The following is a 27,423-nucleotide window of genomic DNA, read 5'->3' on the forward strand; positions in this document are numbered from 1 at the left end:
CTATGCCTGAAACTGACATTGTGAGTATCTTTTAAGAGTCTTAATTTTGAGGCATTGCTGCCAGTTACCAAGTTCTAATACCTCAATTTACATTTTGACTCTCCTGAAGAGTGAATATTTTAACATAAATTCAATTCAGTGGAAAAGACTTACAGGCCCCAAGAGTCTATGTGATTATGGCTTTTAGTCTCTTTAACTCCAGCACTCTCAGATTTTGCTGATCCCAAGCCATTTATTAAACAGTTTAATTGCTCTAGCTTTTCCCTCTTGTGGTTCATCTCCTACTGGCTTTATCTCCTTACGTTTGTACCAAGGCCTAGGGATATCAGGAGATTACTCCAACAGAGACAAAATCTGCCTTCTCCCTTCTTCAATTACTGGCATAGGCACCAAGCTTGACATGCTGCATTCAACTGATTTTCTATTGTGACCAATTTATGTCTATGGGTAACAAGTCTTTGTGGAAGGTCACTGTAGATCAGAGAGGCAGGGTTATCTCCCTACCTTCTGGCTGCTGAATAAAGCAAAATCACAGCAACAATAGAAATAATGATAATACTTAAGGAGCACTACCATCTGAGACCATTTCCATGAGTGTCTTTGATAATTTTGTGAAGGGCAAACCCTTCACTTCATGGTGAATGCAACTAAAGTTCATCCTGTTCTCGTAACTAGTAGGTTTTAAATGACATAATTACACAGTAAAAATTTATCCATTTCCTGCTCTAGAAAATATTTTGCTTGGGAAATACCATATCATTGTATTGTCAATTGTAATTCCAAATGTATATTGTCAAAATACAAACTGAGGTATTTTATAAAATGCTCTGGGGAACAGCTATAATTCTAAACTTCCCTGTTCTTTGAAGACAAGATCATTGTCTTAGGAGACAGTGATTTTAGGAGAGCCAGGAGGCAGACATCCCTGATGTATGTATGCCTTTAATTGGGAGCGCCAAAGATAGTGATCCAAGAGAAAGGGCAAAGAGTGAATCCTGCCATGTAAGTGACATTTGAAGTGAGTGTAGGGAGTATGCCAGTGATTACCATCTGGGCCCCAAAAGGTCTGTTAGGAAGGCTGGCCAAGCTGTGGTTGCCAGCTAGGCGGCCAGATCATAGTATAATGTTTATGGCTTGGGGTACTAAGGGTCACCTAAAGGGCAGGTGGGCTGGCTCTGTGCATGGGTTCCACCTTTGTCTAGATTACTGTCATTTCTACCCATCAGAGAAGGCCCACTGTGGGATGTGCTCTTGAGACATCTAGTGTTATCTATACTATGGTGGCTTTTGGAGTTGTCCCACCTGGTTTCCTGTGCTTGCTTGAAGAAACCCTCTAAGGGTACCATACCTTTGGGAAAATCTTCCATAGTAGGTTTCCTCCTTAAGATTACCTTGGAAAGCAATCTAAACCACTGAGGTGACCAACCATCCTGTTTTACCCAGGACTGTGCCAATTTTAAATATATATATATATATATTTTTTTTTTTTTTTTTGAGACAGAGTCTCAAGCTGTCACCCTGGGTAGAGGGCCGTGGTGTCACAGCTCATAGCAACTTCAAACTCTTAGGCTTAAGTGATTCTCTTGCCTCAGCCTCCCAAGTAGCTGGGACTACAGGCAGCCACCACAACACCCAGCTATTTTGTTTGTTGCAGTTGTCATTGTTGTTACAGCTGGCCCCGGCTGGGTGTGAACACTCCAGCCATGGTGTATGTGGCTGGCGCCCTACCCACTGAGCTATGGGTGCTGCTAACTGTGCCAATTTTAATACAGAACATTGTGCATCCCTGGAAATCATTTGGTCTCAGCCAAACCGGAACGGTTGGTCCCCCTTACTTCTGATATTGTCCTCTCGGTTGACAGAACTACCTAGTTAAGGGAAAACAACATGTCAGTTGTAATCCTGTATTCCACTGGTGTCAGCTAAAGGTCTCACAGTGACCTGTAATTTCTGTGTCAGGAGGCCAACCACTGCTGTGAGAATGGGAGAAACAGGGGATATACATTATTGTCCTCTTTGCCAACTCTGGAAACGGAGGCTGGATAGGTGAGGCCACCTGTCCCTAGAGTTGGGATGAAGAGCTAGGTATGAACAGAGGCGCTCTGAACCAGGGACAATGTCCTGTCCGCTTGGCAGAAATTGCTTTTCAGTTCTGTCCATAAGGAACCTCACTGTCGGGACTACTTACCTGGAGGGGTCTTGGGGACCTCCTCTTTCTTTTCACCAGCATTTGCTAAACCGGGCAGGGTGGTGACCTTTCTGGTAGGAGGCCAAAAGGTCACACATTTCTGGCTTTAGCCTCACTCCTGAAACTGTAAACAAAGACTCCTCTGTAAGGTAGAAGAGAGAAAGCATCAACATATTATCCCCTAGACTCTTGCACCGTATTTTTTTAAATCTCTGTTGTAATATGTGTTCCAAGAGACACAGAAACATGAGTTAGATGTATTTACCAATAATTTATACTGTGTCATGGTTGACTCACTTCCCTGAATCTGCTAACAGTTATCAAGCGCTTCCTGTTGAATTCAATGAAACACACACTTGCCAAATGAATTGGGCAAGGCATCATGCTAGGTGTCAAAGATGGTAAAGTAGGCATAAAAAAGGGATAAAATAAAAAAATAAGAAGAAAACACATACACGTACAAACCAGGGCCAGAAATGAGATGCAAACAAAGGATTAGGATACCCTCCCGCTCCAAGTCTACTATGGAGCGCAGGGAAAGCCCAGCCAGGTGCCCTTTGAGCCTTGAAGGATGGGACTTCCAGGGAGGATACTCCTGGCTGAGGGATCAGCATGAGTAAAGACCCTGAGAAGTGTTTGAGAGAACTGCAAGTAATTTTGCCTGGTTGGAGCAGGACAAACCAGAAGATAAAGTTGGGAAAGTGCTTGGAACCAGATGGTGAAGGGAGTTAAGGCCATGCCAAGGAGGCTGGACTTCAGTCCCAACTGTGACAGGCAATGAGCATCACACTGGGCTCACTATGCTTTGGTGAGTTTCAAATCAGGCTACGTATATTGGCAATCTATTTAAATAGATTCCAAGGTGAAACTTTGGTAAATTAAAAAAAAAAACTATTTAGAAACATATCTACATGCTATTTTGACCTCCAAATGATGTATGTGGTTAGTTTTGAACACCAGCAGTTTGCATTTTCATTGGGCCTGTGTTTGCTAGGTCCCTGCTGTTGCTGAGTGCTCACTACACAAAAGCCATGGCCGAGGCCTCCAAAGGTGAGCATTTTAAGGGACTTACCTGAAAAGTGGGGGAAATAAAACTTTCTGGCAGACCATGGTAAGTTTAAAGAAGATAATATATGCAAAACACCCTGTGTAGTTCCTGATACACAATATATTTTGAATAAATATTCAAACATCTTTGCTAAGTCTCAGCATGGATGTCTAAGAAATGCATCAAGAGGTGGGAGCAGCCCCGTTGTCACCAAAGCACAGCCACAACTTGCTCAGGGCATCCTTCCACCTGGGCATTGCTTTTCTAACACTTACAATCTGCACAAACCCAGGTTGCTCAAAATATCCCACAATTCAACAAAGAGAAAAACTTTCATCCTTGGTTGTACCGAAAGCATAAAATGCCTTAATAATACTGTTTGCTGGAAGCAGCTCACACCCAAAGGGAAGAAATAAGTCTTCAGTGCTGGCTCTGCCTTGCTTGGCCTAGACTTCTGCCTTAGATGCTGGGTAAACTGTGCTTTCAACTTTTGCGGTTTAGAATTACATATTGGCTAGGCTGGAAAGGGGAGCCATCAGATCATTTGTTGATACACCTAAGGCATTTTTACATGGACATCACGACATGCAATCTTGTATTCTACTTTCTCTTAGCTCTTGTCAGATTATCAACAGTTAAACAGCCAAGATGGACAGTGTGTACACTTTACAGATTACTCTCAAATCCACTCAAATCCAAACCATTTGGGGGAACTTCTCTCAAGGAGAAGGATCCTCTTGCCGTGGGGACAGTAGCATGAAAAGCTGGGACTTCCCCCAGGCTTCCTTGCCCCTCAAAAGCAGCAGCTCCTCAAAAGCAGGGAGGGAGGGAGGGAGAGAAAGAAAGAAAGACATATTATCTGGCAGAACATGCTGGGAAGGCAACCAGCTAATCAAAAGGATTCCAATTTGGTTGTGGACTGCCAGACTCTCCTTCCCAACTCAGAGAAAAAGAAAAAGAAAAAGGAGGAGAAGAAAGAAAGAAAGAAAAAGAAAGAACGAAAAAAGCCGCAGAGTGGCTCTCCTTCAGCATTCTCACAAACGGAAAACCTTCCACTCTGGTGACTCCTCATTAGCTTACTGAATCTGACAGCATAATTATCGCAGCTGCTTCGCGCTTAGAATAAATAAATACGAAAGTGGGTGTTTAAAAATTTTTTGAGAAGGGAAATTCAGTCATCTAGACAGTCAGCAGGACAAGTTTATTTAAAACTTTTAGATTCTTATGTATTTAGATCATTTCGGAACGAGATAATGAGATCGTTGTCTTTTCAGTCTAATTGAGTTCCTAAGCTCATGGCTGTTGGCTGTCACCCCTTTCAAACTTTGCTTTAACTTTCCTTCCTTTGGAAATCTGATCCTAGTGTCTCCATTTACTCTTCCTGGGCTGATAACCTGGTGAAGGCTTGGTGCACTGGAGTGCAGAAAGTGACTTAATGGGATTGAGGAGCTAAATAACCTTTCACAGGAAACAAGATAATCAAATCTCCTTTCCTTGCCCGTAATGGCTAAAAGAGAAAGCACAAGTTCAAAAAAAAAAAAAAAAAAAAAAAGCTTGGAAATTAAACTATCATTTCAAAATGTCTTGTAATCTCCCTTGTCACGTGGTTTTTGCACTGCTCTTACACATCATCAATCCATCAGCTGGAGATGCTTAGTGCATTTAATTATTCAGAGTGCACACATCCTTGTGACTCCACAGTAATTTTAGCTCATGTGTATGTATATAGGCTTCATATCTTCAAAGCCCAAAGGATCACACAATACTTTAAATTGAAGTTGCTAACTAACACAGAGTGCACTTAAAGCTCTGTCTAGGGGTGCAGTACATATACATTTCCCATTAAAGCAGATGATCTTTCTTTTTAAATTTAATCAGTACCTATTTATTTTTTTCCCTCTCCCTCTCACCCTTCATTCTCTCAGGATCAAATTTACATGAACCCCTGTGTTCAGTGAGTTAAAACCTTTATAAAATAAACATTTGGTCCATCTAGGGAAAAGGAAACTAGTAATAACCCATCATGCAGATGGAGAAACTGAGGTTCAGAAAAACAAATACCATATTATAGTGGGGGAAGAAAAGGAAAACTCAGGTCTTTTTACCTTGCAATCCAGAGCTCTGACTCACTCTACCATTTTGTTTGAACGTATTCTTTTAAACAATAAAGACAATATAACACCAATATTAAAGAAAATATTGAAAAGGGAAAACAAATGACCTACCCTAAACCCCCTAAACTAGAAGAGTATTTTTAACTTGTGTGCTCCCTTTCAGTTTTGTTCAGATGCACTTATTCTCACAGGTACATTACAACATGCCATTTTATGTTCCAGTTTCGAATAGCCCATGCTGCAGCATAAATACTTCCATAACACTGCTGGCTGAGGTGCTAATTATCATTTTAAATGGTTATGCAGTACTGCAAGCTAAATCAATGTACCAGCATTTGTCCAATTGGTTCTTTGGTGTTTAAGGTGTTTCTTTTATTTTTATGATATAATTTTTGCAACATTATAGACAGGCTGGGTGCAGTGGCTCATGGCTGAGCTAGCACTCCTAGCTCTTTAATCCTAGCACTCTGGGAGGTCCAGGCAGGTGGATTGCCTGAGCTCAGGAGTTGGAGACCAGCCTGAGCAAGAGTGAGACTCCATCTCTACTAAAAATAGAAAAATTAGCTGGGTGTTGTGGCAGACACCTATAGTCCCAGCAACTCAGGAGGCTGAGGCAGGAAGATCTTTTGAGCAGAAGAGTTTAAAGTTGCTGTGAGATATGACACCATACAATTCACTCTGTGACACCGGGATGACAGAGTGAGACTGTTTAAAAACAAAAATTATAGACAATACTGCAATGAACATTTTCACTAATCTAGGCTTAGTAATGAAATCAGGGGACTTTTCCCTATTCAATGTTTCCCTCCCTCCCTCCCTCCCTTCCTTCCTTTCTTCCTTCCTCCTCTTTTTTTATGATAGGATGTCACTCTGTTGCCTGGGCTAGAGTACTGTGGCATCATCATAGCTCACAGCAGCCTCAAACTCCTGGGCTTGAGCAATCCTATCTCAGCCTGCAGAGTAGCTGGGATTACTGGCATACTCTACTACACTGGGCTAATATTTTTCCTTTTTGTAGGATGAGTCTTGCTATGTTGTCCAGGCTTGTCTCCAACTTCTGGCCTCAAGCAATTCTCCCACCTCTGCCTTCCAAAGTGCTGGGATTACAGGCATGAGCCACCACACCCATTTGGATATGACCATTTTTCTGGCTCCTGATATGTGTGCTAGAATGCTTTGCAAAAGTTGCCCCAATTCACACTACTATCATCAGAGAATCATTTTACCACAACCTCGCCAACCCTGGGAGTCATTAAAGAAAAAAATAACTAATTGAACAATTATTTGTATTTACTTAATCCCTAGTAAAGCTGTCTATTTGTTCCATGTGTTGGTATGTTCTTTTTGTTTCCTCTTGCAAAAATTGCTATTTTATGCCTTTGTCCCATTTTCCATTCAATGCCTGATTTTTTTTATAAAACTGAATAAGTTATAGAGTGAAACAAAAACAATAATTACTATTAAGAAAATAGTGAGTTTAGAAATCTTAAAACCCAAAGGCTATTGTGTATGTTATTACAAAAAAAGAAAGAAAAGAAAGAAAAAAAAAAAAAGAACAGAAACTAAGATGAGATAGCATTGAGGAAGAGGCCAGTGGTCCTGGGGCATAGACTTTATTCAACATAAAACTGAATATGAAACCCCCTTCATTTTTCTCATTGTGTCTCCCTGGGTGGAGTGCCATGGTGTCATCATAGCTCACAGCAACCTCAAACTCGGCCACAAGAGATCTTCTTGCCTCAGCCTCCTGAGTAGCTGGGACTATAGGTGCCTACTACTATACCTGGCTAGTTTATGTATTTTTAGTAGAAATGGGGTCTCGCTCTTGCTCAGGCTAGTCTTGAACTCGTAAGCTCAAGCGGATTACAGGTGTGAGCCACTGCACCAGGCCCAAACTTGAGCCCCCTGAACTGTGAGATATTAAACATGTTATCTGGGGTCATGTGGAATTGTTCCCAGGAAAGCTTTAAATTAAACCCACTGCATGAGACAGTGGAACAGAGATGGGCATCAAGATCTTGGTTCTAATCCTGGGTTTGCAACCAACTTCCTATGTGATCTTTAGCAAGAGCAATGAATATTGGGAAGAGAGTAGCTTGGGAGTCTAATTTGAAGTCAAATCTTGGCTCTACTAGTTGTGTGACTTTGAGCAATTTGATAGACCCTTTCGGTTCCAATTTTTTTTTTTTTTTTGAAACAGAGTCTCACGATGTCCTCAGTAGACGACATCACAGCTCACAACAACCTCCAGCTCTTGGGCTTAGGCGATTCTCTTGCCTCAGCCTCCCAAGTAGCTGGGACTACAGGTGCCCACCACAATGCCCAGCTATTTTTTTTTTTGCAGTTTGGCCAAGGCTGGGTTTGAACCTGCCACCCTTGGTATATGGGGCCAGCACCCTACCCACTAAGCCACAGGCGCCACCCCCATGGTTCCAATTTTTTAAGCTGTAATGTGAAGATAATAATTCCAGCCTTAGCAATTAGTATACTGACTGAGAATTTATGTAAAACACATAAATGCCCAATCAGAGGCAGCTACTCTATTAGTCTTGCCTGGGTGTCAGTGACTCATCTATATAATAAAGGTGTAAAATAAATATCTTAGATCATCTCTCACTCTAAGGGTCTTTAACTATTTTCTGAATGGTTTATCTTTACCTGCAGACTCTTTCAGCTCATGACACTAACAAATTTAACCAACTTAAGAGCTCTCTTGGGCCCCACAAACCATGTCTCAACCCAGGATGTCCTCTAATGCACTGGGTTGGATGGAATGAGTTGAAGACAACTTTAAGTATAGAAGTTGCAAGAGTGTGCCATGGGGCTGGGCACTTCCAGATTTTCTTCTCAAGTACGGATTGCTGGAAGATTCAGAAGGTTGAGAGAAGGGGCTAAGCTAAGTTATAAACTCCTAGGAGCAGCATAGAGTTAAGATATCTGGCTGAGAATCTTCTTCCCTTTTTCCCACTATGCCCAGTCCCTGAAACCTGGCCTCACAGAATGACAAAATAGTCTGGTTAAACTTTGAATAGACTAGACAATAAAAGCAAGAAACAGAATAGCTTTGCAATCAGGTGGAAGCTTGCTTCAAACTAAACTAAACTAAACTTGTGCTAAACTAAGTTTCATTAGCACATGTTAAAGAATGTTTAAATTGTTAAAAGAAGGCATGCAATGATAAGGAATAAAACTACTACTGTATATGAGTTAAGATTGTGCCGCTATTATTAAAAAGAAAACAACTGAACAATGTCAGAAGAATCTTATACATATTAAGAAGAGCAAGACATTCCTCCCCTGAACACCCTTCCTCCTCGACCATTCAGACCCTTCATCTTTCAATACCAGCTCACAAAATCATCCTGGATGCCCACAAATAGATTAATTTCACCTCCTCTGAACACTCAGAACACTTGATATGTGCTTGTTTGATTTGCAGCTGTTTATATACTTGTCTCATTTCCTTAAGGATTGTAAGCACTTTGAGGACAGGGTTTATGACTGATCCGTTTTTGTGTCCTCCACTATCACACCTAATAGACACTCAGCAAATCTTCACTGAATGTACTGGAACATAATTCTAGAAACCCAAGTCTATGCAGCATGCAGAGTCTCAGAGATATGTAAAATACTTGGAAGGGATTCAGAATAGAACCATGAAATAAATAAGAAGTGGGAGACGCAGGACTTATATTTGGAAACAAAAAAAGGTGAAAGCCTAAAGAAGTGATTTAAGAGAAGTAACAGCAAAGGGATCATCAAATTATTAAGGAGAAGGGTGAGCTCAGTGGCTCACATCTGTAATCCTAGCACTCTGGGAGGCTAAGGCAGGTGGATTGCTTGAGCTCAGGAGCTTGAGACCAGGCTGAGGAAGAGCAAGACCCTGTTTCTACTAAAGATAGGAAAACTAGCGGAGCATAGTAGCAGGTATGCTGGTGGGTGCCTGCAGTCCCAGCTATTTGGGAGGCTGAGGCAAGAGAATCACTTGAGTCCAAGAGTTTGATGTTGCTATGAGCTATGACACCTAGGCACTTTACCCAGGGTGACAGAGTGAGACTCTTTCAAAAAAAAAAAAATTATTAAGGAGATAACAATCAAAGAAGGCCTGAAGTTCTTTTATGGGAGGAAAACAAAATATTACTAAGATTTTAATAGGGCAATGTGAGTGAGGCCTGCTGAGAAACTTTCGGAGTGTAGATACTAGTGTGGTGTGATGAACAGTAGAGGTAAATGCCAGCCTTCTTCCACCCCTATGTATATGTAAGCAGACAGTAACGATGCTGCCTATGGCACATCATTTTTGCAAAGTTACTTGTGAAACAATGGCAAGCTTCTACATTTTAAGATACTTTCCCCTAAAATGCTAAAAGCTGTTTTTAAAAGAGAAGGGGATTTAGTCTAGGAAGGAATGGGAGATTCAAGCATGAGATTTGGCTAGGAAAATGGGACCAACCGAGAGAGAGAGAGAGAGAGAGAGAGAGAGAGAGAGAGAGAGAGAGAAGAGAGCGCCTTTGATGTCCCGAGGATCAAGGACTGTGGCTTAAGGACCAGACTCTTAAATCACGTGGCATTTACTACCCAGATAAAAAATACTTTTCTGGATCAGCATCTGTAGTTCAAAATGGCTAGTTTCCAAAATTGGTCTTAACTTTCCAAGGGTAACATTTGGAAGGCGTCCTACATGAACGGAGTGGAGCCAGTTTCTAGAAGGGGTAGCTTAATGATTTTCTACCCCCCCCCAATCCCCAAATCATTAAACAGTGTTCCTTTCCCAGAGCCCAAGTTCATGCTGAGGGCAAGGGGAATTAAACGAAGAAGCTGAACCTGCAGCTAAGATTAGAGAGTTGCCAAGGGCCTAATTTTAGGTCCTAGCTGCCCCAGCTGACATCCTGCACTGCTGGCTCAGCCATGAGGACCACAAGTGTGGCCTTAAGCTGGTGTCTGAGTGAGAAGAACTGCTCCCTGGCCATCTGCAAAAGCAATTAGCTTGCTGTTGGGTGTGTTTTGAGAGGGACTACCAATAATTTCTCTTTCAACAAGTGTTTCTTCAGGTGTTCGTGAGTCAATAAGGGAAAATGTCAGAACTTGGCAGAAGTTTCCACATGCTTGTCATTCTGATATTCACACTTTTCCACTCAGGAATGCTCTCCAAAAGGGAACTAATCCCGGAATTCCTGGTTTTCATGGCAAATAACCCCCTGATAAATTTCCTCTGGCTCTAGGCTTATTGCCACAACCCAGGGAAAATGTCGTTCAGGACGTCTCAGCTTCATGAGCATAGACGCAGATGGATGGAAGCAATTCTAGCATTTGTGGGGGAATTTCTGTGCCATTCTTCCTCTGGGATTTAGGCTGCCCTTCCACTCTCCATATATTTCCCAGTCCTAGGCTTTATGCTTCAATTGTCTTCTTCGGAGGCCAGACAATAAGAGCTGGCATCTTCCAGATCAAAGGGGAAACAGAATATATTTTAAAGTGACAACTCTGTTAAGCTGCAACCAGAATAAATCCAGAATAATAAAATGATATAAATATGAGCCTCTAAATGATTCCATACTGAAATACCACCAGAGAGCAAAATTTCTTGCACAATTATGGCAGAGAGCCTCTCCTTACAAGTCACTCAGAAGAGCGTGTCTTATTTCTGCACAATCCTCCTGTCTGGGGCAGCCCTCCTGTGGGATGGAGATTCTATGTCCCTGCAGGTTGGGAACTGTGATTACCCACTGGTGCGCTCAGTCTGCAAAGGAGGCTCTTAATAAACACTCATTGCCAGGAGCAAAGAAAAAGCAGGCTGGCACTGCCAGGCGGAGGGAATGCATCCCTGGGTAGATAATGTGCCTTTGGTGAGGGCCACTGTCATGAAGGTGCACACACCAGCCCGCTGCTTCTCTTTTCCTCTATTTTTCTTCCCGGGTGGATTTGCTTTTCCTGTCTACTGGTTCTAAGTGTCAGTGTGCCTCTATACGTATTTCTACATCCCGTCCCCCACCACACACATACACAAGAGTGTGTACGTGCATGCACAGGCACACGCACATACACAGGCGCGCACACACACCCAGTCTTGCCCCCCCTCCCCTGTCTCTTGGCGCCCAGCCCTTTCATCTTCTCCCTCAGGGATTCGAGATGTCGCTGCAGGAAGTGCTTGTCCGCCAAGGCAGCAGCAGCAGAGCCCTGTGGCTTTGACAAACCTCATTTAATTGGGAGGAAGCCAGGAGAATTTGAAAGAACTGAAACATCCACGAAACTCCTTTTATCAGGCATAATTTAAACTCTGCATGGAAAAACCCCTATATGTATAAAGAAAAGTCAACTTCCCTCCTGCTGTGAGCACTCCTCATCTCCCCCCCAGTGCAGGCAGGCTCCTGCAAGATTCCATCTTTTCATTTTTCTAAAAGTGTCAAAGTAGATTTGGGCTCTGTGACTGGGTGAACAGAGGAGGAATACAGATCGTTCTTTCTCACACCCGCATGTGCGCGACACACACACACACACTCACTCACACACCCCTGGGACATACATGCACCAGAGCCACTCTCTAGGTGGCTTTGCTTCGGATCAGCTAAGAAAATCAAAACTTAAGCTTCTAACAACACATCAGTTTGGACAGTTGGTTGTTTCTTTCTAATTACCCTTTGTCAGGCAAAAGCTGGTGCCCAGAAAACTTTGAAGATCTGCAGTGGTTCTCAGTATGTAGAATAATGGATCTGGCAGGGGGGCCAATGGGGAGGTTTCTTTAAGTGAAGAGAAGGGGTGTGTGTGTGTGTACTTGCATTAAGTGGGAGAGGAGAAAGCTATGAAGGAAAGTCCAGGGCCTGAGAGAGAGTACTGGGATGGGGGGGCAGCTGAAATGGGGACAGAGGTACAAGGAAGGGAGTGAGAATTATAGGTTTGTGGCCTGCAACTTCTTTGGTCCTACCCACACGCCAAAGCGTGTCCTTCTCGCCTTCCAATGTCCACTTCAGAGTCTCCTCTAGTCCAATTCATCTCACTTGAAGTATCCTCCTTCCTCCACTGGTCTCTGCACATCTGCAGCTGATTACACGCAGATTTTAGCTGTTTAGATGTGATTTGTGCTGATACATGTACGAGGGTGCCCTGTTTCCTCTTCTTCACTCTCCTTTCCTCCCACTCTGTACAATCTTTGAGGCCAAGGCCAAGCCTCTTGTTTTCCTTAACTTTTTATAGCACTTAATAAGTTCTTGACACTTAACGGGTAAGTTAATAAATACTAATGACTGACTCGTCTTACAGGGTTAAGTAAAACATTAACCCGGTTGTATGATTCTGGCTATTTTTGGAGATCCTAAATGACTCACTTTAATAATAAAATACCTCAAAGTCCCAAACTAGGAGCCTGGTATTGCTACAGGACAGTGTCCCAGTCTGCAAACCCTGCTGGGTGGGCCAGACTGTGTCTATGCCTCTGGGGCAGTAGCTCCTGGCCCTGCCCCTACCCTTGTCCCACTGCGCCCAGGCCCATGCCCCCAGCCCCTCCCCATGCCATCCTCTCAGGCCGAGCCCTTAGGCACTCCTCCTTAGCTTTCTTTCTCTGACTTGGGACTTCTAAAACCTATTTTTGGTTGAATGGTGGATATTTTCACAGAAGTTCCACCTAAGGACAGTCCTCCCATGACCACACTGCCCACATCCTCCTGTAGCCCTCCTTGCCCACGTTCTGAGAAACACTCAGAGAGCTTCGACCACACAATCCCTTGGCACATTCAGGTTGGGAGGGTGACTTCAGGCCCAGGCAGCAAAGGCTGATGTCAGGGTAACTTGTGTTTCCATGGGTGGCCAGCTTGGGAACCTCCCCCAGGCCCACCTCAGGGGGGCTTCCTTCTGCAGCATCATGTTACCAATCAAGGAGGGCCCAGTTCTGCTCTCACGACATATCCATGTCACCGATCATCTTACCCTCCACAGAGAGACAAGGGGCTTGTGAGAAACTTTGGTTTTGCTTCTCCTAGCAGATGAGCTCAAGCAAACAACTCAGAGTCAACCTTCATCTTGTCCCCTTTCTCAGAGTCAGCGTGTATATGCGAAATGTTCGATCATTACAAGGGGCTCCAATCAACTCTCCCCCACCAGTGCTTTACAGTGAGAGAATATTATGCAAACCTCGGGCAAGATTGGGTCCCATCTTGTTTCTCCCAGGCAAAATGATCTCTAACTTCACTCCTGGGTGCAAATGCTACGACAACGATACTTAATGCGTACGTACTATAACACACATAGACACACACTTACACACACTCGCTTACCATCAGGAAGCTGGTGCAGCTGAGATGGCAGGGCGCTGAAATAATCGTGAACAAGTGCTTGCTGGGCAGAGACACGGTCTCTAGGAAAGCCCTTCAGCATTTGGGAAGCCAGGTCTTCGGCTTCAGGAACTCCGCCCAGCCTGAAAAGTAGGAGAGAAAAATAGTTTTGCCAGGAGCCTTCTAAAAAATAAAGGCAGAAAAGCAAAAAGTAAAGAAAAGGAGATGGGCTAGAGGTGGAAGATTGTTCTAAGTAGAATTTTCCTGGGAAAGTTGATGGCAAGTGGGAAAATAACCCTCCTGCTAAAAACTCTTACCTGTCCTATTACTTAAGATGAAGGAGAAACCTCTCTGCATCTGTCATTCAGCTCCCCTGCCCTCCACTGTGGGCATTGTGTTCACATAAAAGACACAGAAGTACAAATATGAAGCAGAAATATATAATTAAGGATTTCTCATGGAGGGACACAATGGCCCTGACCATGAGAAAAGCCTAATTGAAAGTATGTTCCAGGCTCTGGACTCCAAGGGTGGCAAGCATAGAATCCCGGAGAAGGGTAAAGGGAGAGGGGGAGAGGGTGAAGCTTAGGTATGAAATATGCTTATTTATAGTGTTTCTGAAGCTTAGTCCCCAGGGTTGTTAGTTAAGAAGCTCTCTTGGTTCCCCCGAGGTGGAGCAGAAGAAGAGAGATAATTAAGTATTCAAATCATAGTAAGTATTCACTCAAGCTGACCTCAAATTGAATTATATATTTGGAGATAACAAATTCATTTATTGAGTAACTACTATGTGCTAGTAGGAGGTTGGCTCAGGGAGATACAGGGCAAGACTCTGACTTCTGGTAGCTTAGTCTAGCAGAGGAGTCAGTCGCTCATCGACTTACCACAAATGTGTAAGTACAACTGTGAAGAGAAGACCCCTACTATGGTCTGAACATTTGTGTCCCCCCTCCCCCCCCCGCAACATTCATATCCTAATTACCAAAGAGATGGTATGGGAGGCAGGGCATTTGGGAAGCAATCAGGTTATGAGGGTGGAGACCTCATGAAGGGGATTAGTGCCTTTTTTTTTTTTTTTTGCATTTTTGGCCGGGGCTGGGCTTGAACCCACCACCCCCAGTATATGGAGCCAGTGCCCTACTCCTTGAGCCACAGGTGCTGCCCAGGGGATTAGTGCCTTTTTCAAAATAGGCTTGGGGGAGCTCCCTTGCCCTTTCTGCCCTGTGAGGACACAGTTAAGAAGGTACCATCTGTGAATCAGAGAGCCCTCACCAGACACCAGATCTGCTGGCATCTTGATCTTGGACTTCACAGGCTCCAGAACTGTGAGAAATAAACCTCCATGGGCTTATAGATTACTCAGTGTAAGGCAGTGGTTCTCAACCTTCCTAATGCCACAACCCTTTAATACAGATCCTATGGGTCATGACCCACAGGTTGAAAACCACTGCTCTAAGGTCTTTTAATATAATAGCCTTAACTATGAAAGCCTGATGCCTGAGGGAGGTAGAGAGGGAAGGTTTTCTTTATTTGGGGGGTGAAGGGGACAGAGTCTTACTCTGTTTCTTGCCTAGGCTACAGGGCTGTGGCATCAGCCTAGTTCACAGCAACCTCAAACTCTTGGGTTCAAGCAATCCTCCCACCTCAGCTTCCTGAGTAGCTGGGACTATAGGTACATGCTACCATGCTGGCTAATTTTTTAAATTTTTGATAGAGATGGGCTCTCACTATGTTGCTCAAGCTGGTCTTGAACTCCTGAGCTCAAGGGATATACCTGCCTTGGCCTCCCAAAGTGCTGGGATTATAGGCATGAGCCACCATGCCCAGCCTGGGAAGGCTTTCTTCAGAAATTGCCATGTGGGCTGAGAACTGAAGAACTAGGGGCAGACAAGGGGCAAGCATTGCTGACAGAGGTCTGTGGCCTCATATGGACCCTGGGGTGGAAGGGAGAGGAGTGAGTTTTAAAAGAACAAAATCAAGGATGATAGGGTGGCCCAGCACAAAGTTAGGAAAAGGGCCTGATATGAAGCTGGAGAAGGTGGCTTGTGGGTCTTCATGTTTCCTATTTATTTACGTTTAAAGGTCTAGTGCCAATAATTTAAGTAAAGCCATCTCTTCAACCCACAGGTAGGTTTATAAGTGGAAAACCACAAAAGGGAAAACTATACCTTCTAGATCCCAGAAGGCAATTAACCACAGAATTGATGTCTGACTTTCAGAATTAAGTTGCATGGTCATGAAAAAACTTAGCAAATCCCCAGTTAAGCAAAAAGAGATGGGCTTACTTAATGTCAAATACACACACCAGCTTACAGTAAGAAAGAACAAGATATTCTTTCCCTTTCCAGGTACCATGATGCAGGGATGCTGGAAGTCCTGGCCCAGAACTGTAATTTGCCTAAATTTTGCATAATATTTGCATAAGAAACTTTCAGGTATCTGAATCCCATGACACAAAACTGTTTCTGCAAATAGATAACTACCCTAAAACTCAGGAGTAATTGCTACATAGATAGATAAGATAGAAAGGAAATTTGCAAATCCCCAGTCCTTGCAAATTTCCAAGCCAGTTAGGTGAGAAAGGAATCTGTTGGAGGTCTGCTCACCTGTGGCTTGAAGAACGACAGCTACATTTTCTATCTGGGGTGTCCTGTCCAGGGCTCATGAAATAGAGGTTTGGAGGTATCAATCACTAGAGCCCATGAGATTCAGGGAAAATCTCATGAAGAAATTTTAGCTGTTCCACCCACACTAATGGGCGGTGGGGTGGGTTGTGTGCCAAAGCTAGGGCCTGAATCACTTTCTGCAGCCTTCAGGCTTTCTGATTAACTGTTAATTCCAGGCGTGGCAGGGGGTGGGTGTAGATGGTGGTGGTGGTGTGGAGCTATGAATCTATCAGCTTCCACCTTTTACCCCCATACTCCCACACCAATCACAGCTTGTTCTCTCAGCACACTGCCCCCCATTTGCCCAGTAAAGGTTCCAGAACTGTCCTGTAGTGGGGTGCTTAAATGCTGCACTCTGATTGGATAGGGAAAGATGGGGACCTGTTTTATACTTGTGTCAGCATGGCAGGCATATTGTTTTTATTTAGACTATATCTATGTGTCTGGGGAATTAGAAAAAGCTGACAGAGTTTATGGGTGCTGCAGGGACCCCCCCCCAGTTTTTTAAATAAGAATAGGTCTTTTTTAATTTTTAACTAGGCCAATGAAAGAAAGAAAAGTAGGTACCAATCAGTGATATAAAGACTTCTTTTCTAGGACTTTCTACTTCAAATAACAGAACCTTCCTCATCCTTCCCATAAGGTGTCATCAGAGCATTTAGTAGTTTCTGGAATTGCTCCAACTTCACAGCCTATGAACTATGACTCCCACACACTAGTTTTCCTTCTCTTCCAGCTTGTCCAGGTAGTGACCAGGACAAAGGCTCCGCAACCCATGAGCCAAGTTTGGTCTCCCTTGGATAAGCCAACCCAGCCTCCTGGACATAAGCCTTCACTGGAAGCTCTGGTAGTGAGTAGGGCTGCTCGCTATGGGACCCTGGCAAGCACCCTAATGATCACTGCGTTGCTACTGCACATTGCACTCTTATTTGGGAGCTGAGAAAAGAGTCCGAGGAATACAAATGTTGCTTCTTTGGGTACGAATGTCACTGCTCGACACCTTCCATGTTTATATCATTCTGCGTCTTCCTGCTACCTGCAGCCTTGCTTGCTGCTTGTTGCCTGTGTTGTCACATTTCTATACTTTGCCACCACCTTTAACTCAAACTGGAATAATTCTCCACTGGTTTCATCCCCTACTTTAGAAATGAAAGTTGGTATGAGAAATGAACATCACAAGCATTAATTTGTCTACAAGCACTTTTACATACAGACTAAATGTTAATTAATATTGTTAGGTTTGTGACGTTAACCAGTGAACAGTCCAGGAGTTATCTCGTAGAGTTAGGAGAACCCATCCACCCAATTAATTGAGACAAAGAATCCCGTGATAAACCACACCTTCTAGTAACATTTCACGAAGTGAGAAGTGGGCCGGGCACTGTGGCAGGCACCTGTAGTCCCAGCTACTCGGGAGGCTGAGGCAAAAGGATCTCTTGAGCCCAAGAGTTTGAGATTGCTGTGAGGTACAGTGACACCCTGGCACTCTACCTAGGGCAACCAAGTGAGACTCTGTCAAAGAAAAAAAAAAAGAAAAGAAGAAAGAAAGAAAGAAAAAGTCCCTAAGCAAAATAGTTTTTTAAAAAAAGTGAGAAGCGTTCTATTGCCAAAATAATACATACTTATTATAGAACACCTAAAAAATACAGAGAAGGAGAATCAAAACAATCTCATCGTTCTGAGATAATAATCTCCTTTACTCAAAGACAATCATCATTTCTTTAGTGTTTGTTTTTTATTTCTGTCCTTTATTTTTACACAGATATATTTTTGTTTTACAAGAAAAAATGGGATAATACCATACAATTATGTAGTAGTTGTAACCCACTTTTGCACTAGACTATGTTGATGATCTTCCTATGACTTTGCATAGCCTCCTAAGACATAATTTTCATGGCTTACAGCAACCCATTATGTGGGCATACCATAACTTATATAGCTGGACCCTTATTGGAGTTGTTTCTTTTTTTTTGGTTGGGATGGGGCAGTACTATTAAAATCATGCTGTGATAAATATCCTCAAAAAGAAATCTTCACATATACTTGTGAAATTATTTCCTTATGATAAATTCTTAGAATTTAAATTCCTAGATTGAAGGATGTACAACATGTTAAAGTATCTGACTTATGTTGTCAGCTAGAAGAGCTGTACCAAGTCCCATTCTACCAACAGCCCAGGAGAATGCCTATCCCTGTGCAAGGATAACACATTCATTTCAGCTGAGCTTTTATCATGGGACCCATTGCTTATGAAAGTCATAAAAAGAATTAAAATTGTACATCAATCCTAAAAGATGGTCTGGGTGCCAGGACATCTATGTTTCATGTTAAAAATCCATAATAGAAACATAAACAATAAGAAAAAATGAAATTCGAGTTTTGTGATTACGTATGTGTAGTGATGTAAGATCCATTAGTACACATACCTAAAATCTGCTTGCTCTTAGGGATCTAAGATGATAGTTTTGATTTCCTGGCACAGCCTGGCTCTGAGTATAAAAATCTGCCATACGCAGTGCTGCCACTGACCTCCAAGGTGTAGGTAGGACAGGCTGCTAACCCTGAGCCCAAATAGGCTGGTTCCTCCCCCTTACCCCCTGAATCCATAGGAAAAGGAAAGGGGCAGGGATAAATAGGCACTTTAGAAATGTTCTCAATTTACGACATGGTAAAGTATATACCCACAATAGGAAACATATCCAGTACTAGGAAGAAACATCAGAGAAGTTGTCCTACAATTTGCCAACCAACCTACAAAGTATGCACTTACTAGGACCATGTTAATGAGGTCATCCTCAAACCCTGAGCTAGACCTCGAGATTCACTTACAGACCTGTGCACAGCTCCACTGCCCCTCTGTAGGATGCGTGCAGAAAAGCCAGTGACACCTCAGCTGTTCTGAACTCACCCCACCTGCAACCTGAATTAACTGACACATCCACAGAGACCTGTGTGCCAGATGAATCCTCACCTTACCTAGCTGGACTACCTCTGCCAAGTTCCTTACTTCTCTGAGCCTCCGTTTCCTCCTCTTTGTCCTGGGAATGACATTTGTAAGGATTAACTGTAACAACACCTGCAGCCCCTGCTTGGCGCATGGAACATATCCCACCTGAGGTTAGCTGTTTAGCTAAGAATTTTCTCATGTGATAGTTGAGGCCAGCGCTGTCCAATAGAGCTTCCCATGATGATAGGGATATTCTATTTTGGCTCTGTCCTGTATGCTAGCCACTCCTTGCATGTGGCTATTGAATCCTTAGAGTGCACTTAGTGCTACTGAACTAAAATTTTAATTTAATTTAAATGAATTTAAAATTAAATAGCCACATGTGGCTAATGGCTATGGTTAGACAGTGTAGCTCCAGACATTACTCCCTGTTCTGAGCATATGGTCAGAGAGAAACCAGAAGTCTAAGCAAAGGTGAATGGATATATGGGCTCGGCATCTGTAGCTCAGTGGTATGGCGCCGGCCACATACAGCAGGGCTGGTGGGTTCGAACTCGGCCCAGGCCTGCTGAACAACAATGACGGCTACAAAAACAACAACAAAAATAGCTAGGCGTTGTAGCAGGCGCCTGTACTCCCAGCTACTCGGTAGGCTGAGGCAAGAGAACTCTTAAGCCCAAGAGTTTGAGGTTGCTGTGAGCTGTGACACTACAGCACTCTATCGAGGGCAACATAGTGACACTCTGTCTCAAAAAAAAGTGAATATGTGGCACTAGGATCAAGGGAAGGGACAGAGGGACTGGTGAGAAAAACAGAGGGATATTCAGAGGGTTCAAGCCATGCTCAGCCCCTGAAGGAAGGGTTGGTGGGTGACAGCAGGAGGCTGGTGGTGCTATCTTCTGCCACGTGGTAGTGGCGACAGCAGCAGCAGTGGTGAGTATAAGGCGGTTGGCAGCTTTGGCATCACCATTTATTTTGGAAACCAACAGTACAATGAAAGAAAGCCACAGCACTAAAGTCCGCATGTCTTCAGCTAGAGGTTAGGGAGCCTGACTATGGGCACAACAGAGTTTGCAGACCTCGAATGAAATGATAGACAGCAGTTTCTGGGGACCTGTCTGCAAAATAAGGGGGAGTTCTGGGTTGTATCAGTGCTTTTGAAAAGAAGAGTGGCATGCACAGGCATCCTGGGGACCTGCCCCCGTACGAGGTCCTTTGATGGAGCGTAGTTCTATGTTCCCGACCAACTTTACTCTTTGTACACTGAGTCACACTCTATGTGGAGACTTTTTAAAACATAGGAACATTAAGTATGACGCAATCAGGCCGTATCTGGTCAAGTTAAACCACACCACACTTTCAGGAAAGAACAACATTCAAACGTTCAGTTAGGATCTTGGCTGGTGAAACTCTTCCACATCTCCCCACCTGTGCGAGTGTGTTTTTCTTTGACATTTGAGCTGGTTTCCCCTGTCTCTGATGTTTTCCTCACTGCCCTTTTTGCCTCCTCACTGAAGCAAAAAGAACAGAGCTTTGGCTAATTACTCTCAGATCAAATAATACTGGTTATTGTAATTGGTCATTGTCCGAAAACACTGAGTTCTTCTGAGCCCTGAGGTTGCTTGGCACAGCTTAGTTAGCTAACTATTCCCGGAATGTCTCTATTATCTGTTTTACTTTGCAAAAGAAACTAGGGATTTGTTGAAAGCTGGTAATAAAAGTCTGCCCTGGTCTGCGCTGAGACTGCGTAGAGAGGGCCTGGGAAAGCATGACCTCCATGAATCAAGCTGCCCCCCACCCCCCATTGGCCACTCAATGATGTTATTTGGTTTCTCTGTGTCAGAGAATAATAAACCCACTAGGTTTTCTTGCAGGCCAACATTCCCTGTTCTCAGGGCCTGGGGCATGACTGAGGGACACAAAACAATTTTAATGACCAAACTCAGTGAAAGTAAAATGGTTCATAGAGAAAAACTAACAGACTTGCAGGGGGTTGACTATCCGAGAGGCATCTTCCAGATCAACCCATGCCTGTGTTCAGTGGACCGAGGCGCAGGAAACTGTATCCTCCACCTGCTTAGAAATGACTTCCCAGGCTAGTGCTCACCTGTTCCAGACAATCTGAAGGCTCTGAGGCTTAGGCAGCGGGAACCATTCTGGAAAGAACAGTGAGAAGCATTAAAAAACAAAAAGAACCTTAAAATTTTGTTGCCAAAAATCTGTTTAAAAGTCTGAAAGCTCTTTTTGGATTGGTTCAGGTTATCAGGAATGCTAACTAATGACTTTTAAAGGGTCTTCTCACTCTGTATTTTTATGATTCTGTGAAAGTTTAGTGTGATGAGTTTAGTTGTATACCTCCCAAATTCATACATGCTGTGGCTCCCAGCTGGGTTTTTCATTTTTTTAGGAATTGGGGTGGCTCACTCTAGCTTAGGCTTGGACTCCTGAGCTCAAGCAATTCTCCCTGCTCAGCCTCCCACAGTGCTGGGATTACAGACGTGAGCCACGGAGCCTAGCCCCTTTTCACTTTTATGCCCACTTTCTCAAACTTTTTTTTTTTTTTTTTTTTGCAGTTTTTAGTCAGAACCAGGTTCAAACCCACCACCTCTGATATATGGGGCCGGTGCCCTACTCCTTGAGCCACAGGCACCGCCCTCAAACTTTTTTTTAATTAAAAGCATATAAAGTATTATTGTATACTTTCAAAAACCTCTCACTAGTTAGTGATAGTGGTTACACCCTAACCCCAAGTATCACAGACTCTGACCTTATCTAGAAATAGGGGTCTGCAGATATAAGTAGTTTAGGTGAAGTCATTAGGGTGGGCCCTAATCTAATCTGACTTGTATCCTCATAAAAAGAAAAATTTTGGACAAGGAGACAGACATGCACCAGGGAAGATGACATGAAGAGATAAAAGAAGACAGCCATGTACAAGTCAGGAGAGAGGCCTGGAACAAACTCTCCATCATAGCCCTTGGGAGGAACCAACCCTTGCTGACCCCTCAGTCTCAGACTTCCCAGCTCCCAGAACTGTGAGACATTTCTCCTATTTAACTCACCCTCTGCGGTACTTTGATATAGCAGCCCCTGCAAACTAATACAGTGAAAATATTTAGGAAGGTCAACAAACATTTATTTAACATATACTGTGTGCAAAGCATGTGCCAGACGCTGGGGAAAATAAAAAAAAAAAATCAAAGGAAACCTCTCTATGCTTGCAGAGTTTAAAATTCATTTGGGAGAACAAAATATACATACGTGAAATGTGACAAAGAATGAGGCAAAGTCTCAAAGACTCAAAAATGGTAAAAAGCAAGGGGAGCTGCTGGGCACAGTGGCTCATGCTTGTAATCCCAGCACTCTGGCTAAGGCAGGAGGATCCCTTGAGCTCAGGAGTTCGAGACCAGCCTGAGCAAGAGCGAGACCCCGTCTCTACTAAAAATAGAAAAACGAGCCAGGCCTTATAGTGGGTGCCTATAGTCCCAGCTACTCCAGAAGCTGAGGCAAGGAGGATCACTTAAACCCAGGAATTTGAGGTTGCTGTGAGCTAGGCTGACACCATAACATTCTAGCCTAGGCAACAGAGTGAGACGCTGTCTCAGGAAAAAAAAAAAAAAAGTAAGGGGAGCTAATTTTATACATTACTTGTAGTAAAAATGCAAGTGAATGGTGTCTTGAATAGTTTAAAACAGGGGACAATGAAAATTGTTATTTTCTTTGGAGTACTTTGTAACATTTACATTTGGATACATGTGTTTCTATTATTCTTGGTATTAAAGCTATTTAACCTAAACTAAAACTACCCCAAAAGGGAACAATTTCTCATTCATTCAAAAATTTCTCATTCATTCAAAAATTACTAATTGCTTATTCTGTGTAAGGGTATAAGAGTAGCTTGGGGGTGGGGGGTATAAAATTTCTCATTTCAAATTGAGAAAAGACTATTTCTACTCTCATTTAAAATGCCTTATACTTTTGGGGAAATGAATTGTAAATATTTCACTTTAAAAAAAACTCTTCCTTCAGCTCCTAAGTGAACAGAATAATGAAGAATGTCACAACAAAGCATTTAATTATAGTTGGGCAAAATAAATTATTTTGATAATACTGATATGTATGTTAGCACCTGCATAGAAAGATCTGGAAGCCTCTCACAAGTTAGTGATAGTGGTTACAGGTGTTACCCCTTTTCACTTTTCTTTTTAAATTTCCTTGCTTACTTTTTATTTTTATTTCTTTGCTTTTGTCATTGTTGTTGTTGAGACAGAGTCCCACCCTATGCCCTGAGCAGAGTGCAATGGCATCATAGCTCACTGCAACCTTAGACTTGGGCTATGGGCATCTCACTGCCTCAGCCTCCAGAAGCCACTGGGATTACAGGCTCTTGCCGTGGCTCTTGGCTGGGTTTTTTATTTTTTTAGTAGTTGGGGGTCTCACTCTAAGTCAGGCAAATCTCAGACTCCTGAGCTCAAGCAATTCTCCCTCCTCAGCCTCCCCCAGTGCTGGGATTACAGGCATGAGTCACCACACCTGGCCCCTTTTCACTTTCATGCCCTACTTTCTAAAATTTTTTTTTTATTAAAAGCATATATGGTATTATTGTATACTTTCAAAAGTAATTTCAATTAAAAACTAAATTTATAGGGCTAACAGTTGTAGAGTGAAAAGAGTCATCAAAGAAAGTGATTTCAGTAAGATTTCAAGGTCAGATGCAATTAAATGGGACCTGTCTGCTGGTGTTGTAGAGTCCCAGGTGGGCAGGAGGGAAGCACTTGTGATTACGGGTTATTTACTCTCCCTTCAGGACTATCGTGCCTAAATTCAAAATAACCAGTAAAGATAAGAAGATCTGGCATTTTTCTAGTATGTTTATTTCCAAACCACTTTCTGCTGCCTATTTACAGTTCTTGGCTGGCCAAATAAAATTAAAATATTTCCCCATTTAGTCATATCCCAATTTCCAATCAACATAATTAAATCCATTTCAATCCTCTTCCATTTTCTGTTTTTCCCTTCTGAGAGCTCTATGCACTATGTTTTTTTGGCTTTTAACAGTTTAATACTTGTCTTTTCTTTCTTTTTTTTTTTCTTGAGACAGAGTCTCATTTTGTCCTTGGTAGAGTAATATGGCATCATAGCTCACAGAAACCTCAAACTCCTAGGCAAAGTGATCCTCTTGTCTCAGTCTCCCGAGTAGCTGGGACTGCAGGTGCCTGCCACAACGCCCTGCTAATTTTTAGAGATGGAGTCTTGCTCTTGCTCAGGTTGGTCTCACACTCCTGACCTCCAGCACTATCCACCCATCTTGGCCTCCCAGAGTGCTAGGATTACAGGCATGAGCCACCACCCCCAGCCCAGAATTGAATACTTTTTCTAACTCTAATGTTCTTGTGGAACACAGGTTGGGAGTTGGTTGAGTCCTGTGGGCTAGAAGTGTGTTTCTTAGCCATGTGATATAGTGACGTGAACACAAGCCCAGGCTCACATCTCCCTTTTGCCATCTCTAAGACTTTGGGGGAGATTACTTTACCTCTCAGATTAAATTTGAGAAATTTCCAAATCTGTAAAACAGAACTCATTTTCTAGTTGCTGGGAGGATTAGATAAGGTTAAATATGTGATACGTGGTAGGGGTTCAATACGTGTTAGTCTTGCAGGGTGAGGTGGCTCACACTTGTAATCCCTGCACTCTGGGAGGCCAAGGCGGGTGGATTGCTTGAACTCAGGAGTTTGAGATCAGCCTGAGCAAGAGTGAGACCCCATCTCTAAAAATAGCCAGGTGTTGTAGTAGGTGCCTGTAGTCCCAGCTACTTGGGAGGCTGAGGCAGGAGAATCACTTGAGCCCAAGAGTTTGATGTTGCTGTGAGCTGTGACAACATAGCACTCTAATGAAGGCAACAAAGTGAGACAATGTCTCAAAACAAACATACACAAAAAGTGTTAGTCTCATTCCTTTTCTTTTTCTTGGTTTTGCCCCTCATTTTGGAGAGGCAGCATGGTCTATCACCCTGGTTCTTAAGTGAAGCTTCATATTAGCATCTCCCAGGGAGCTTTCAGAAGAAAGGAAGCCCTGGAGTCTGATTCAGCTAGTTTGGGGAGAGTACAGGCATTGGTCGGGTGTTTGTACTTATTATGTCTTTAATGGTCTCCAGATGCTTATAGTGAGGAGCCAAGATAGAGGACCAGTGGTCTAGCAAAGAGGGCAGGGTTTACCACTCAGCAGCAACTCGAAACACACTTCTCTGAGGCTCATTTCCCCATCTGCAACAACTCAGATGAGGTGGTGGTCCTTCTAAGTTAATCATGTGTATAAAATTAATCGATGCATATTAAAATTGCAAAACATAGTGTCGGACACATACTTAGTTATGTTGTTCAAAGAGTGACAAGGAAAAACTCAGTTCTCATAAATCCTACCAGAAAAGTATGACCTATAAAAGTTGCCCCAGGACTCCAGGGGCAACATTTTGCACTTGAGATTTCAAGTTCTGTGTAGGCAGATTGTGCTGACTCTCTTCCCACATCTATGTCGTAGATGTAATAGCTGAGATAGAGGGATTGATGTGTCCAGGGTCAGTCAGGGAGCAGCTATGAAGCAGAAGCAAAGCTCAGTACCTATTTGTGGCCTACCCTCCCACTCAGGCAGATAACCTGATGCCGAATGACCTTGCCTCTCTCTCATTGATTTTTCCCAGTAGTTAAGCTGCAAGCGATCAGTGAGAGAATGATCCACAAACAGATGGGCATTTTACACAAGACCATTTCAAGAGAAGTCTGCTTCTCTGGCTTCAATAGCCTCTAAAAATAATAGGTCTGGAGGTAGCTTGTTTCCTTTCTCCTTCCAAAGATGACAGTACATCATTAGACCAGATTTTTCCTCATCTCCTCCCTCTGCAGTTCTCTTTAAAAGAGTTCTCAGTTGAGTTCAATTGGAATTCGAGGCAGGAAAAGCAAAGTAAGTTGCAAAAGGAAACTAAAAAAGAACATTTAAATTTCCAAACTAAATGAAGTAAAATTAAAACGAGGGCAGAACTGTTGCTACCATAGTAAAAATAGCCCATTTCCGTAAATGTTTAATAAAGCTCATTTTGCAAGTGATTCAAGTATGGTAACCTTAGTCAAGAGAGATTTGTTGACTGATTGGTAAAACATCACTGGGGCCATTTTGAGTCTCAGCTCAAGGTAAAACATTTTCTAGTAACTATAGTCTTGTCACAATCACCCTGAGGTTATCTTATAGTGCAGTCGACTGAACTACACCTCTGGAATTTCCCAAATACAATGCATTCTTGAGATACCATATATTTAAACAGTTGATAATGCTGTCAGCCTTATTTTGCTATCTTAAGCAGTAACTTTAAAATTGCACTGTCAAAATGTGATCAGTAGCTCTTTCTCTCCCACCTGCCCCTCTCCCCTACCCCAAACTCTCTCTCTCTCTCTCATGTCCTGGCAGCTGCTCGATCCATTCCTCCCCAGGTGGTGGGCTCAGAGGCTTCCCTCATTTTTGGCTCCAGGAGTCTATCCAGGCTTCTGATTCCTCTCTCAGCATCACTAGGACTCTGAGAGCAAGTGCTTTCAAGGGTGCTCCTTGGCATTTGAGCCTAGCATTTTTCTAACCTTGCATCAGAATTTTCCATGGATTCTGAGAAAGTATCCTCTGAAGTCTATTGCTAAGGTCTCTGCAGAGGAAGGAGAGGCCAGGCCTTGCTCCCAATGTGTGGAGAAAGTGGCAGGGGTGGGCATTATTAGAACCCTCCCCTCTGGAGGGGGCAGTGCTGTGGTTAATGTCTGTCCACCCCCACAAAGGACTGTTGAGCTATAGGTTGACTTCTCTTCTCTTTGTACACACTCTCTCTTGGCAATTGAACTCATACGTGAAACTTTAAAAACTGATTGAAACAGATGACTTATTCTGTAGCTTTAGATTGGACTCTTATACTCAGTTTCTGCTTGTTTTTTAGGCGTCTTCATTGGGTGGTCCCACACGTGTCTTAATCTCGAAGTGTGGTAACCTTACATTCATTACCTCTCCCACAAATCTGTTTCTTTCCCCTTTTATTCTCTGTCCTAGGGAACGGTGCCACTGTTCTCTCACCCAATGGTGATTGGTGTCTCCTTCAAACATCCAATCAGTTACAACCTCCCATCGACTCTACCTTCTAGATGCTTTTTAGATCTGTTCTCTCCTCTC

General features: G+C 43.1%; 1 protein-coding gene across 2 annotated transcripts in view; it reads right to left on the reverse strand.

Moving 5' to 3' along the window:
• Positions 1-2,220: 2,220 nt before the first annotated feature.
• Positions 2,221-27,423, reverse strand: part of CDK15 (cyclin dependent kinase 15) — a 79,338-nt gene continuing 54,135 nt past the window's right edge. Inside the window, exons 11-13 of one of the 2 annotated variants that reach the window (XM_003785033.1) lie at positions 21,335-21,383; positions 13,618-13,757; positions 2,221-2,312 (exon numbers count right to left, since the gene is read on the reverse strand). In XM_003785033.1, the coding sequence (XP_003785081.1) occupies positions 2,221-2,312; positions 13,618-13,757; positions 21,335-21,383 (281 nt within the window). Of the gene's footprint in view, positions 2,331-13,617; positions 13,758-21,334; positions 21,384-27,423 lie in introns of both variants that reach the window. The other variant, XM_003785032.1, reaches the window with a different exon arrangement.

Source organism: Otolemur garnettii, unplaced genomic scaffold, assembly GCF_000181295.1.
Source record: "Otolemur garnettii isolate 467f Iridium unplaced genomic scaffold, OtoGar3 scaffold00013, whole genome shotgun sequence".
NCBI lineage: Eukaryota > Metazoa > Chordata > Mammalia > Primates > Galagidae > Otolemur > Otolemur garnettii.